At 36.7% G+C, this 13,335-nt stretch overlaps 1 protein-coding gene across 9 annotated transcripts in view; it reads left to right on the plus strand.

The window, feature by feature from the left end:
• Positions 1 to 13,335, plus strand: part of LOC132557782 (sodium- and chloride-dependent GABA transporter 2-like) — a 116,418-nt gene that overhangs the window by 63,290 nt on the left and 39,793 nt on the right. For all 9 annotated transcript variants that reach the window (XM_060222310.1, XM_060222311.1, XM_060222309.1 and 6 more), the window contains 2 exons: positions 9,669 to 9,714; positions 12,203 to 12,376. In XM_060222310.1, the coding sequence (XP_060078293.1) occupies positions 12,286 to 12,376 (91 nt within the window). In that variant the 5' untranslated portion in view covers positions 9,669 to 9,714; positions 12,203 to 12,285. The remainder of the gene's footprint in view (positions 1 to 9,668; positions 9,715 to 12,202; positions 12,377 to 13,335) is intronic.

Consider the following 13,335-nt stretch of genomic DNA (forward strand, 5'->3'; position numbering starts at 1 on the left):
CTAGGAAATGTCTGATAACTAGGAAATGTCTGGAAATGTCTGATAACTAGGAAATGTCTGGAAATGTCTGATAACTAGGAAATGTCTGGAAATGTCTGATAACTAGGAAATGTCTGGAAATGTCTGATAACTAGGAAATGTCTGATAACTAGGTAATGTCTGATAACTAGGAAATGTCTGATAACTAGGAAATGTTTGATAACTAGGAAATGTCTGATAACTAGGAAATGTCTGATAACTAGGAAATGTCTGATAACTAGGAAATGTCTGATAACTAGGAAATGTCTGATAACTAGGAAATGTCTGATAACTAGGAAATGTCTGATAACTAGGTAATGTCTGATAACTACTAGGTAATGTCTGATAACTACGTAATGTCTGATAACTAGGAAATGTCTGATAACTAGGAAATGTCTGATAACTAGGTAATGTCTGATAACTAGGAAATGTCTGATAACTAGGTAATGTCTGATAACTAGGTAATGTCTGATAACTAGGAAATGTCTGATAACTAGGTAATGTCTGATAACTAGGAAATGTCTGATAACTAGGAAATGTCTGATAACTAGGAAATGTCTGGAAATGTCTGATAACTAGGAAACATCAATAAGACATGAATGTCCTTGATACAGACCAGAAACTGATCTGGTGTAGAGTTTCATATCTTGCTGTTTGATGATTACTGGAGTAAGTATGAACAAATCTATTGAGACGTTCTGAACATGTGTCATTGATTTGGAACGGGATGTGACAAGATGTGACGTGGGATGCAATGGAATTAAACATACAAATTGATATTGATAACACTACTATATGATCCCCTCCCAGCCCCAAACCCTCGGAATTTCTATTCATTCATGTTTTTTATTTTTTATGTAAATTCCATAGTTTCGGGTAATAAAATCAAGATACCAAGGAACTTCTATAAAAAAAGAAGGACTTGAGAAACAGAACACATTTCTTGGTATTTTAATTTTTGGAGGGAAGGAGGTGGGGGGGATGTGTGGAGGGGGACATGGACTTACATCATTTATTTTTATGGGTTAAATTTTCATAATCACGTTAACGTACTGCAAAATAGCAAAAAAATCATCCCCACAAAAAATGACTGGTTGTTCAGTTTATGTATTAAGTAGTTCTGAATCCTAATTTAGGGTTGTTGAAGAATACAATAATGATTAAATTTCTAATTTGAGTACAGCATGTGTTATGTCCGTATCCCTGAAATATAATTAGACATTATACTGACAAAGTACTTGTTTCCCGTAGAATCTTTTAGCTGAAGTGTTTATGAAATCTTAAAAAATCAGCCAATTAATTGTTTCTTCTTCTTTAAGTTACCAACAGTTTTAAAAATTGGAAAAATGTAAATTTTAACAAGGATGTATTTAAAATAGGATATGATGAAGAATTTTACGAGTGGGCTGAAGTACAGAGCTCATTCCTTGAACCAGCGCTCGTTATTAATGGCCAATAAAATGTTCCTAAATGCTGTGATGGCTGCACTGTAATGGACTCACAGCCATCGCTGAGCTGACATCAATATCACTTTCATTGTTCATCATCCTAACGTTCATTAATTAGGTATAATGAAATACTTGTTTACCCTGGAATTAGTGTTGTTGTAATATTGACTTGTCAGGGACAGTAGGACTGCCTGTTTGTGGGAGAGATATGGTAAAGGATTCTTAGCATATCAGCTTAATTGGCTGAGAAGATTGTACAACAGATCAGGTACAACAGATCAGGTACAATGACTGACAAGATTGTGCAACAGATCAGGTACGATGACTGACAAGATTGTACAACAGATCAGGTACGACGACTGACAAGATTGTACAACAGATCAGGTACAACAGATCAGGTACAATGACTGACAAGATTGTACAACAGATCAGGTACAACAGATCAGGTACAATGACTGACAAGATTGTACAACAGATCAGGTACAACAGATCAGGTACAATGACTGACAAGATTGTACAACAGATCAGGTACAACAGATCAGGTACGATGACTGACAAGATTGTACAACAGATCAGGTACAACAGATCAGGTACGATGCTGACAAGATTGTACAACAGATCAGGTACAACAGATCAGGTACAATGACTGACAAGATTGTACAACAGATCAAGTACGATGACTGACAAGATTGTACAACAGATCAAGTACGATGACTGACAAGATTGTACAACAGATCAGGTACGATGACTGACAAGATTGTACAACAGATCAGGTACAACAGATCAGGTACAATGACTGACAAGATTGTGCAACAGATCAGGTACGATGACTGACAAGATTGTACAACAGATCAGGTACGATGACTGACAAGATTGTACAACAGATCAGGTACAACAGATCAGGTACAATGACTGACAAGATTGTACAACAGATCAGGTACAACAGATCAGGTACAATGACTGACAAGATTGTACAACAGATCAGGTACAATGACTGACAAGATTGTACAACAGATCAGGTACGATGATGACTGACAAGATTGTACAACAGATCAGGTACGATGACTGACAAGATTGTACAACAGATCAGGTACGATGACTGACAAGATTGTACAACAGATCAGGTACAACAGATCAGGTACGATGCTGACAAGATTGTACAACAGATCAGGTACAACAGATCAGGTACAATGACTGACAAGATTGTACAACAGATCAAGTACGATGACTGACAAGATTGTACAACAGATCAAGTACGATGACTGACAAGATTGTACAACAGATCAGGTACAATGACTGACAAGATTGTACAACAGATCAGGTACGACGATGACTGACAAGATTGTACAACAGATCAGGTACAATGACTGACAAGATTGTACAACAGATCAGGTACAACAGATCAGGTACGATGACTGACAAGATTGTACAACAGATCAAGTACGATGACTGACAAGATTGTACAACAGATCAGGTACGATGACTGACAAGATTGTACAACAGATCAGGTACAACAGATCAGGTACGATGACTGACAAGATTGTACAACAGATCAGGTACGATGACTGACAAGATTGTACAACAGATCAGGTACAATGACTGACAAGATTGTACAACAGATCAGGTACAATGACTGACAAGATTGTACAACAGATCAGGTACAACAGATCAGGTACAATGACTGACAAGATTGTACAACAGATCAGGTACAATGACTGACAAGATTGTACAACAGATCAGGTACGATGACTGACAAGATTGTACAACAGATCAGGTACAACAGATCAGGTACGATGACTGACAAGATTGTACAACAGATCAGGTACAACAGATCAGGTACAATGACTGACAAGATTGTACAACAGATCAGGTACAATGACTGACAAGATTGTACAACAGATCAGGTACAACAGATCAGGTACGATGACTGACAAGATTGTACAACAGATCAGGTACAACAGATCAGGTACAATGACTGACAAGATTGTACAACAGATCAGGTACAATGACTGACAAGATTGTACAACAGATCAGGTACAACAGATCAGGTACAATGACTGACAAGATTGTACAACAGATCAGGTACAACAGATCAGGTACAATGACTGACAAGATTGTACAACAGATCAGGTACAACAGATCAGGTACGATGACTGACAAGATTGTACAACAGATCAGGTACGATGACTGACAAGATTGTACAACAGATCAGGTACGATGACTGACAAGATTGTACAACAGATCAGGTACAACAGATCAGGTACAATGACTGACAAGATTGTACAACAGATCAGGTACAACAGATCAGGTACGATGACTGACAAGATTGTACAACAGATCAGGTACAACAGATCAGGTACAATGACTGACAAGATTGTACAACAGATCAGGTACAACAGATCAAGTACGATGACTGACAAGATTGTACAACAGATCAGGTACGATGACTGACAAGATTGTACACAGATCAGGTACGATGACTGACAAGATTGTACACAGATCAGGTACAATGACTGACAAGATTGTACAACAGATCAGGTACAACAGATCAGGTACGACGATGACTGACAAGATTGTACAACAGATCAGGTACAACAGATCAGGTACGACGATGACTGACAAGATTGTACAACAGATCAGGTACGATGACTGACAAGATTGTACACAGATCAGGTACGATGTCTGACAAGATTGTACAACAGATCAGGTACGATGACTGACAAGATTGTACAACAGATCAGGTACGATGACTGACAAGATTGTACAACAGATCAAGTACGATGACTGACAAGATTGTACAACAGATCAGGTACAACAGATCAGGTACAATGACTGACAAGATTGTACAACAGATCAGGTACAACAGATCAGGTACAATGACTGACAAGATTGTACAACAGATCAGGTACAACAGATCAGGTACGATGACTGACAAGATTGTACAACAGATCAGTCAACAGATCAGGTACAATGACTGACAAGATTGTACAACAGATCAGGTACGATGATGACTGACAAGATTGTACAACAGATCAGGTACGATGACTGACAAGATTGTACAACAGATCAGGTACAACAGATCAGGTACAATGACAGACAAGATTGTACAACAGATCAGGTACAGATGTACGATGACTGACAAGATTGTACAACAGATCAGGTACAACAGATCAGGTACGATGACTGACAAGATTGTACAACAGATCAGGTACGATGACTGACAAGATTGTACAACAGATCAGGTACGATGACTGACAAGATTGTACACAGATCAGGTACGATGTCTGACAAGATTGTACAACAGATCAGGTACAACAGATCAGGTACGACGATGACTGACGACGATGTCTGACAAGATTGTACAACAGATCAGGTACAACAGATCAGGTACGACGATGACTGACAAGATTGTACAACAGATCAGGTACGATGACTGACAAGATTGTACACAGATCAGGTACGATGTCTGACAAGATTGTACAACAGATCAGGTACGATGACTGACAAGATTGTACAACAGATCAGGTACGATGACTGACAAGATTGTACACAGATCAGGTACAATGACTGACAAGATTGTACACAGATCAGGTACAACAGATCAGGTACAATGACTGACAAGATTGTACACAGATCAGGTACAACAGATCAGGTACAACAGATCAGGTACGATGACTGACAAGATTGTACAACAGATCAGGTACAACAGATCAGGTACGATGACTGACAAGATTGTACAACAGATCAGGTACAACAGATCAGGTACAATGACTGACAAGATTGTACAACAGATCAGGTACAACAGATCAGGTACAATGACTGACAAGATTGTACAACAGATCAGGTACGATGACTGACAAGATTGTACAACAGATCAGGTACAACAGATCAGGTACAACAGATCAGGTACGATGACTGACAAGATTGTACAACAGATCAGGTACAACAGATCAGGTACAATGACTGACAAGATTGTACAACAGTACAACAGATCAGGTACAATGACTGACAAGATTGTACAACAGATCAGGTACGATGACTGACAAGATTGTACAACAGATCAGGTACAACAGATCAGGTACAATGACTGACAAGATTGTACAACAGATCAGGTACGATGACTGACAAGATTGTACAACAGATCAGGTACAACAGATCAGGTACGATGACTGACAAGATTGTACAACAGATCAGGTACAACAGATCAGGTACGATGACTGACAAGATTGTACAACAGATCAGGTACAACAGATCAAGTACGATGACTGACAAGATTGTACAACAGATCAGGTACGATGACTGACAAGATTGTACAACAGATCAGGTACGATGACTGACAAGATTGTACAACAGATCAGGTACAACAGATCAGGTACAATGACTGACAAGATTGTACAACAGATCAGGTACAATGACTGACAAGATTGTACAACAGATCAAGTACGATGACTGACAAGATTGTACAACAGATCAGGTACAACAGATCAGGTACAATGACTGACAAGATTGTACAACAGATCAGGTACAACAGATCAGGTACGATGACTGACAAGATTGTACAACAGATCAGGTACGATGACTGACAAGATTGTACAACAGATCAGGTACGATGACTGACAAGATTGTACAACAGATCAGGTACGATGACTGACAAGATTGTACAACAGATCAGGTACAATGACTGACAAGATTGTACAACAGATCAAGTACGATGACTGACAAGATTGTACAACAGATCAGGTACAACAGATCAGGTACGACGATGACTGACAAGATTGTACAACAGATCAGGTACAACAGATCAGGTACGATGACTGACAAGATTGTACAACAGATCAGGTACAACAGATCAGGTACGATGACTGACAAGATTGTACAACAGATCAGGTACGATGACTGACAAGATTGTACAACAGATCAGGTACAACAGATCAGGTACGATGACTGACAAGATTGTACAACAGATCAAGTACGATGACTGACAAGATTGTACAACAGATCAGGTACAACAGATCAGGTACAATGACTGACAAGATTGTACAACAGATCAGGTACAACAGATCAGGTACGATGACTGACAAGATTGTACAACAGATCAGGTACGATGACTGACAAGATTGTACACAGATCAGGAACGATGACTGACAAGATTGTACACAGATGACTGACAAGATTGTACAACAGATCAGGTACAACAGATCAGGTACGACGATGACTGACAAGATTGTACAACAGATCAGGTACGATGACTGACAAGATTGTACACAGATCAGGTACGATGTCTGACAAGATTGTACAACAGATCAGGTACGATGACTGACAAGATTGTACAACAGATCAGGTACGATGACTGACAAGATTGTACAACAGATCAGGTACGATGACTGACAAGATTGTACACAGATCAGGTACAACAGATCAGGTACAATGACTGACAAGATTGTACAACAGATCAGGTACAACAGATCAGGTACGATGACTGACAAGATTGTACAACAGATCAGGTACAACAGATCAGGTACGATGACTGACAAGATTGTACAACAGATCAGGTACAACAGATCAGGTACAATGACTGACAAGATTGTACAACAGATCAGGTACAACAGATCAGGTACAATGACTGACAAGATTGTACAACAGATCAGGTACGATGACTGACAAGATTGTACAACAGATCAGGTACAACAGATCAGGTACGATGACTGACAAGATTGTACAACAGATCAGGTACAACAGATCAGGTACAATGACTGACAAGATTGTACAACAGATCAGGTACAACAGATCAGGTACAATGACTGACAAGATTGTACAACAGATCAGGTACAACAGATCAGGTACAATGACTGACAAGATTGTACAACAGATCAGGTACGATGACTGACAAGATTGTACAACAGATCAGGTACAACAGATCAGGTACAATGACTGACAAGATTGTACAACAGATCAGGTACGATGACTGACAAGATTGTACAACAGATCAGGTACGATGACTGACAAGATTGTACAACAGATCAGGTACAATGACTGACAAGATTGTACAACAGATCAAGTACGATGACTGACAAGATTGTACAACAGATCAGGTACAACAGATCAGGTACAATGACTGACAAGATTGTACAACAGATCAGGTAGCATGGTATGAGACCAGTTTGTTCTATCATGGCTGTGTCCTTGGCCATATTACTTTTACTCTTGATGGAATTGTGATATGCCTCCCATATGTTGTTCACTAAAATATAAACTAGCTTCTTTAAAGAGACCCCACCTGAAAATGACCTAGCAGTTCACAAGACAGTAAACCTGGCATACAGAAACACCAAAGGAAGTTCATGAAGAAATTGATGACACTCTAAATATAGCCTTCTAAAGAATATGATGCTGTACACTGAACCTCTTGTGTTTCTAGGCCAAACCAGAAATCAATCAATCAGTACTCTCTCACCATTTAAGGTCCTGGTCGTTAGAATGTTATTGATTTCCGAGGAGAGGAACCTATTATTGCTGTAGGTTGTATGTACAGGAGGCGTCGGAGTAAATATGATATTGCGTCTTTATCTACCAATCTTCTTCCGTGTCGGAGATACACATCTGAGAGACGTACACTGTAGTTCAGTATTCTGATTGATCTGGTTTTATCATTATTTACCTGGAAAATAACATTTTTGAGAAAAAAATGGACTGTGTATATTATACAATTTTTATGTAAGATAAATTGGTTGGTGTCGTTATTTGATGGTTGCACATAGAGGAAGAGAAGAGACCCATCTCCCTGTTGATAGTTGTAGAATTATTGACATGAAAACTTCACACACATTGGTCATATAGTATTTGGTTATCTCCCCTTGTTCAGGTTAAATGTTGATTTCACAATTCTGTATTTGCTAGAGACATTTACTCTAAACATATTTTTCTTGGCTAAATTCCCCTGAAAACAGAATAACAGGTTTCCAGCTTTATCTCAAAACTTTTTATTTTCACTTGATAAACAGAAATTAAACAGTAAAATGGGCAAAACATTATTTCCCCATACACAGTAATCAGATTTCAAACAACTTATCTCCCTTTGTGTGAATTTCATTAATTTTACAATGTTTTCATACAAAATGGAGTATGAACCTACTGGAAAAACTTAGATTATTGAATTAGATTTCATATCTGTTGGTAATGTTTTAATGTAAAAAAATTCAATTTTCCAATCGTTATGGAAACACTAAAATTTTGTATAATTGATATAGATATGAAAGTTTAACTTATAAGTATTAAGATATATATACATTATTTCAGCTACAACTCCTTTAAGTTTCAAGTCTTGTGTCTGTGACCTTGACCCTCAGTTGTAAGCTTTAAGTATCAGTTCATGTACTATAAGCCTACCGGTATCTATAGAGTTTCCCGTATAAATACTGACTGATGTTTTCTCAATGATTGTCCTGTAATTAGGCCATCTTCCTTTATACTTAAACAGAATTTATTTTGAGGGATGGCCTTCCAGGTTTATCAGTAGATGAAAACATAATCTTATGACAAATTCTCCTGAATATTTACATAGAAATATTATGTGGATGAGGAAGATGTGAAGACACATCAGTGATTGTGATTGGTCAGAAAGGTTTCTTGTTCTTAAGTGGGTGTAACCAACTGATAGTGTAAGCTGTTAAAAAAAACACTTACTTTACTTAAGGGTATACCAGTAATATGTTTGTGGTTTAACCTTTGACCTTTGACTTATGACCTGTCTTAATTTTGATCAGATCCAGACTTTTGATGATCTGTCTTACCTATGCACAGTTATGTGGTTAGAAATTGTAAAGTGTATCATTTAAAAAGTGATGTCAAAATTTTGTTTTTCTTGTTCATATGAAAATAACTGTCCTTTGTCTTAATGAATCAAAACGAACCTTTCAGGTCACATGCATTCTTTACTTTAATTAGTTACACACTGGGGTTAACATTCAGTTAGATAAAAGTGTTTTAAGTCATTGATGGGAGTCATGAACAAACAATAGTATTAGTGTGTCCTAACCCCACAACTATGATACATGACTTTCCTATTTTATTGACAAAGAAACTATTACATGACTATGTATATTAATATGACGAGAATTATATTTGACATTGTAAGTTATTTCAAAATTGTTCAATAAATAGTGTTTGGAAATAGTTCTATGTTCTTGTATTTTTCATTTTCAGAGAATGAAGGAAAAAAACATGAAAGACCAATATACTTGACAATTAGGTAAGTAGAATTATAGTGTTGTTTGTGACATTTTGTTGTTTATCATTACAAACTGTAGTGTTGTTTGTGACATTTTGTTGTTTATCATTACAAACTGTAGTGTTGTTTGTGACATTTTGTTGTTTATCATTACAAACTGTAGTGTTGTTTGTGACATTTTGTTGTTTATCATTACAAACTGTAGTGTTGTTTGTGACATTTTGTTGTTTATCATTACAAACTGTAGTGTTGTTTGTGACATTTTGTTGTTTATCATTACAAACTGTAGTGTTGTTTGTGACATTTTGTTGTTTATCATTACAAACTGTAGTTTTGTTTGTGACATTTTGTTGTTTATCATTACAAACTGTAGTTTTGTTTGTGACATTCTGTTGTTTATCATTACAAACTGTAGTTTTTTTTTGTGACATTCTACTGGTTATCATGATAAAATTGTTTGTAATGAATTGACCCAGAGAAGGACTGGGATGGAGAGGGATATATTCACGTCATGATTACACACTTATGTACGAACAAGGATGTAAGTATGTGGAGGATGGTGAGGAAGTGACTTGTGTTTATTAGTAAATTTGTAAACTGACTTACGACATACACGGAAAAGGCTGTTTATCAAGGTTTTATTAATTAATATTTAATTGGGAATTTGTTGATTGGTAACAAGGTATTGTATTTTTTTTATTTTGTATACATGCTAACAAGAATTACCATGATTGAGTTTTGTACTTGTTTTGTTTTGTGTGTGTGAATGTATTTGTGTGTATGTATGTTTTTGTGTGAGTGTGTATGTTTTTGTGTGTATGTATGTTTTTCTGTGTGTGTATGTATGTTTTTGTGTGAGTGTGTATGTTTTTGTGTGTATGTATGTTTGTGTGTGTATGTATGTTTTTGTGTGAGTTTGTATGTTTTTGTATGTATGTATGTTTTTCTGTGTGTGTATGTAGGTTTTTGTGTGAGTGTGTATGTTTTTGTGTGTATGTATGTTTGTGTGTGTGTATGTATGTTTGTGTGTGTATGCATGTTTGTGTGTGTTTATGTATGTTTGTGTGTGTATGTATTTTTGTGTGTGTGTATGTATGTTTGTGTGTGTGTATGTATGTTTGTGTGTGTATGTATGTTTGTGTGAGTGTATGTATGTTTGTGTGTGTGTGTATGTATGTTTGTGTGTGTGTATGTATGTTTGTGTGTGTGTATGTTTGTGTGAGTGTATGTATGTTTGTGTGTGTATGTATGTTTGTGTGTGTGTGTATGTTTGTGTGAGTGTATGTTTGTGTGTGTGTGTGTGTGTATGTATGTTTGTGTGTGTGTATGTTTGTGTGTGTGTATGTATGTTTGTATGTGTGTATGTTTGTGTGAGTGTATGTAAGGGTGTGTGTGTGTGTGTATGTATGTTTGTGTGTGTGTATGTATGTATGTTTGTGTGTGTGTATGTTTGTGTGTGTGTATGTATGTATGTTTGTGTGTGTGTATGTTTGTGTGTGTGTATGTATGTTTGTGTGTGTGTATGTATGTTTGTGTGTGTGTATGTTTGTGTGAGTGTATGTATGTTAATGTGTGATTGCATTGATTCTGTTATGAGTGATTACCTAACACCTCTCTAACAGTTATTGTTTAGCGTGTACGTATATAACTATTTTGAAGAGAGCACTTGTATAAGATTTGCTTGCTGTGCAGTGCCCAGTAAATTAGGTTGATCTAATGAAACACTGGTGATATGTCTTCTACTGAACCTAGCTTGGTGTATGACTTAGTGGTTGGTACCTGCGTAGATTTAAGGTATTGATTATCAGTAAATTATCAAAATGGTTCAACACTGTCTAGATCCTGTTAGTCCAACAGTAAAGAGATAAGTTTGAAATAGCTTGTTTAATGGTAGAAATTGTTTTATATAAAGTCTATAACTGGACTTTGATGATAACATTTAAAATCTCATCTGATATAGCAAGCTTTACCAAGTTTGCTAAATTAGCAGGCACTTTCATGCAAAGCTGTGTCATTTATAGTGACAATAAATGCCATCACAAGGCAGGTTGATGGTAATATATTTTACATTTCTTATACATGTTGTTTTATGTTGACTAGAAATGGCAGGAATTATGTACAACAGATCTGTTGCTGTTTGTAGAACTGCCTATAAATGCACTTTCATACTGTCCTGTAATAAGCCCCCCTCCCCCTGCTAAATAAGCAGGCAAGGTGACATTTACCTGCAAAGTTCTGTCATTTATATTGACTATAAATGCCATCACAAGGCAGATGGATGGTGATATCTTTTACATCTCTTACACAAGAATTCAGTGCAACTGATGTGTTGCCTTTTAAATAATTACTTATAAATGCAGTTTCGTACTATCTTGAAATAAGCCTCCTCCCACTGCCTCCCCTCTTCTAACTGAGAGTCGGCAGTGTGTTGCCCATTGGGTATACTGTAAAGTAAATAGTATAATACTGAAATTATTTCCCAGCTAAAATATCTGTTGTTTCATTTCAGTCTGACTTTTTTTATTTATTTACCTTTGGACTGGTGACCTTTTGACCCTTGACCTTTGTCACCAAGTCAACCTTCTTGCAACCATGGGAGAGCCTTCAGCCAAATGGAACCTTTTACAACTTGCCTTTGTAGCGGTCTACCCAGCATGTCTGTCTTCTATACGAATGGTAGATGGTAAGTCTATATATAGCATTGTATCTTTTCCTTCATAGCGGTCAACCCAGTACCACTGTTTACTAAACAACAAATGGTATACAGGCTCTTTATAGTAACATAACTTTGTATTTTGTCTGATCTGTTTAACATGTGTTTGAAGTTGTCTCCCTTGTACTTGCTCTCTAGGAATGACAGTATATTGTATCATTTTACCCTACTGATTAGCTTACCAAACATCTCTGTTTTTTCGTGGGGGAAGGTTTTCAGACTGCAGAATATTTTATAAATGAATAAGATTTGTGTTCTATGAATATGTTGTTTAAAGGCTCCTATTTACTAGAGCAATAAATACATACCTTGAAAATAAAAAAACTATACTTCTGTATGAATTAATAAAGTCAAACCATGAAAATTTTTACCAACATAAAAAGTTTCTCCTTAAAGTATGTTATAAGTTGGTGTTTTGATTGTGTTATATGAGCTCTCTCCTTGAGGAGGTTTTAGTGCTAGCTGTAACTGACAGTTCATCCTGTGTTTAAGGTTTAGGGTGTAACTTGACATGGACGAGGTAATTGTAACCATCTTGTCTCCTTATAGATCAGGTCTACGCCTTTGTCCTTTACTTATGTGGCGTTGTAGTGTTGTGTCTTAAGATGTTACTCCTAGGTCTTGTCCTCAATACACTCCTGTTGCTAAAGTTAATTTAAAGATGATATTGACTGCGTCTCTGGGAGCAGAATAAATAGGTTTTTATCGTCAGAAGTCATTATGATTCATTCTGTTTTTGATAGCGTTGTGGTTTAAAAAATTGTGAAGATGATATTAGAGAAAATGCTGAAGTGTGGTTGATATTTTTGAGATATGGTGATGTATGGATGTGGGCCCAGCATCACTGGTGACTAGAGGTGTAGTGACTAATCCACTCACATCATCTTGTTGTCTATTTAGAATTGTTTGTTTCTAGTGAATTTTTTTTG

The sequence above is a fragment of the Ylistrum balloti genome, unplaced genomic scaffold (assembly GCF_031769215.1).
Source record: "Ylistrum balloti isolate Yb309-2 unplaced genomic scaffold, AGI_CSIRO_Ybal_v1 Utg370720, whole genome shotgun sequence".
NCBI classification, from domain to species: Eukaryota; Metazoa; Mollusca; class Bivalvia; order Pectinida; family Pectinidae; genus Ylistrum; species Ylistrum balloti.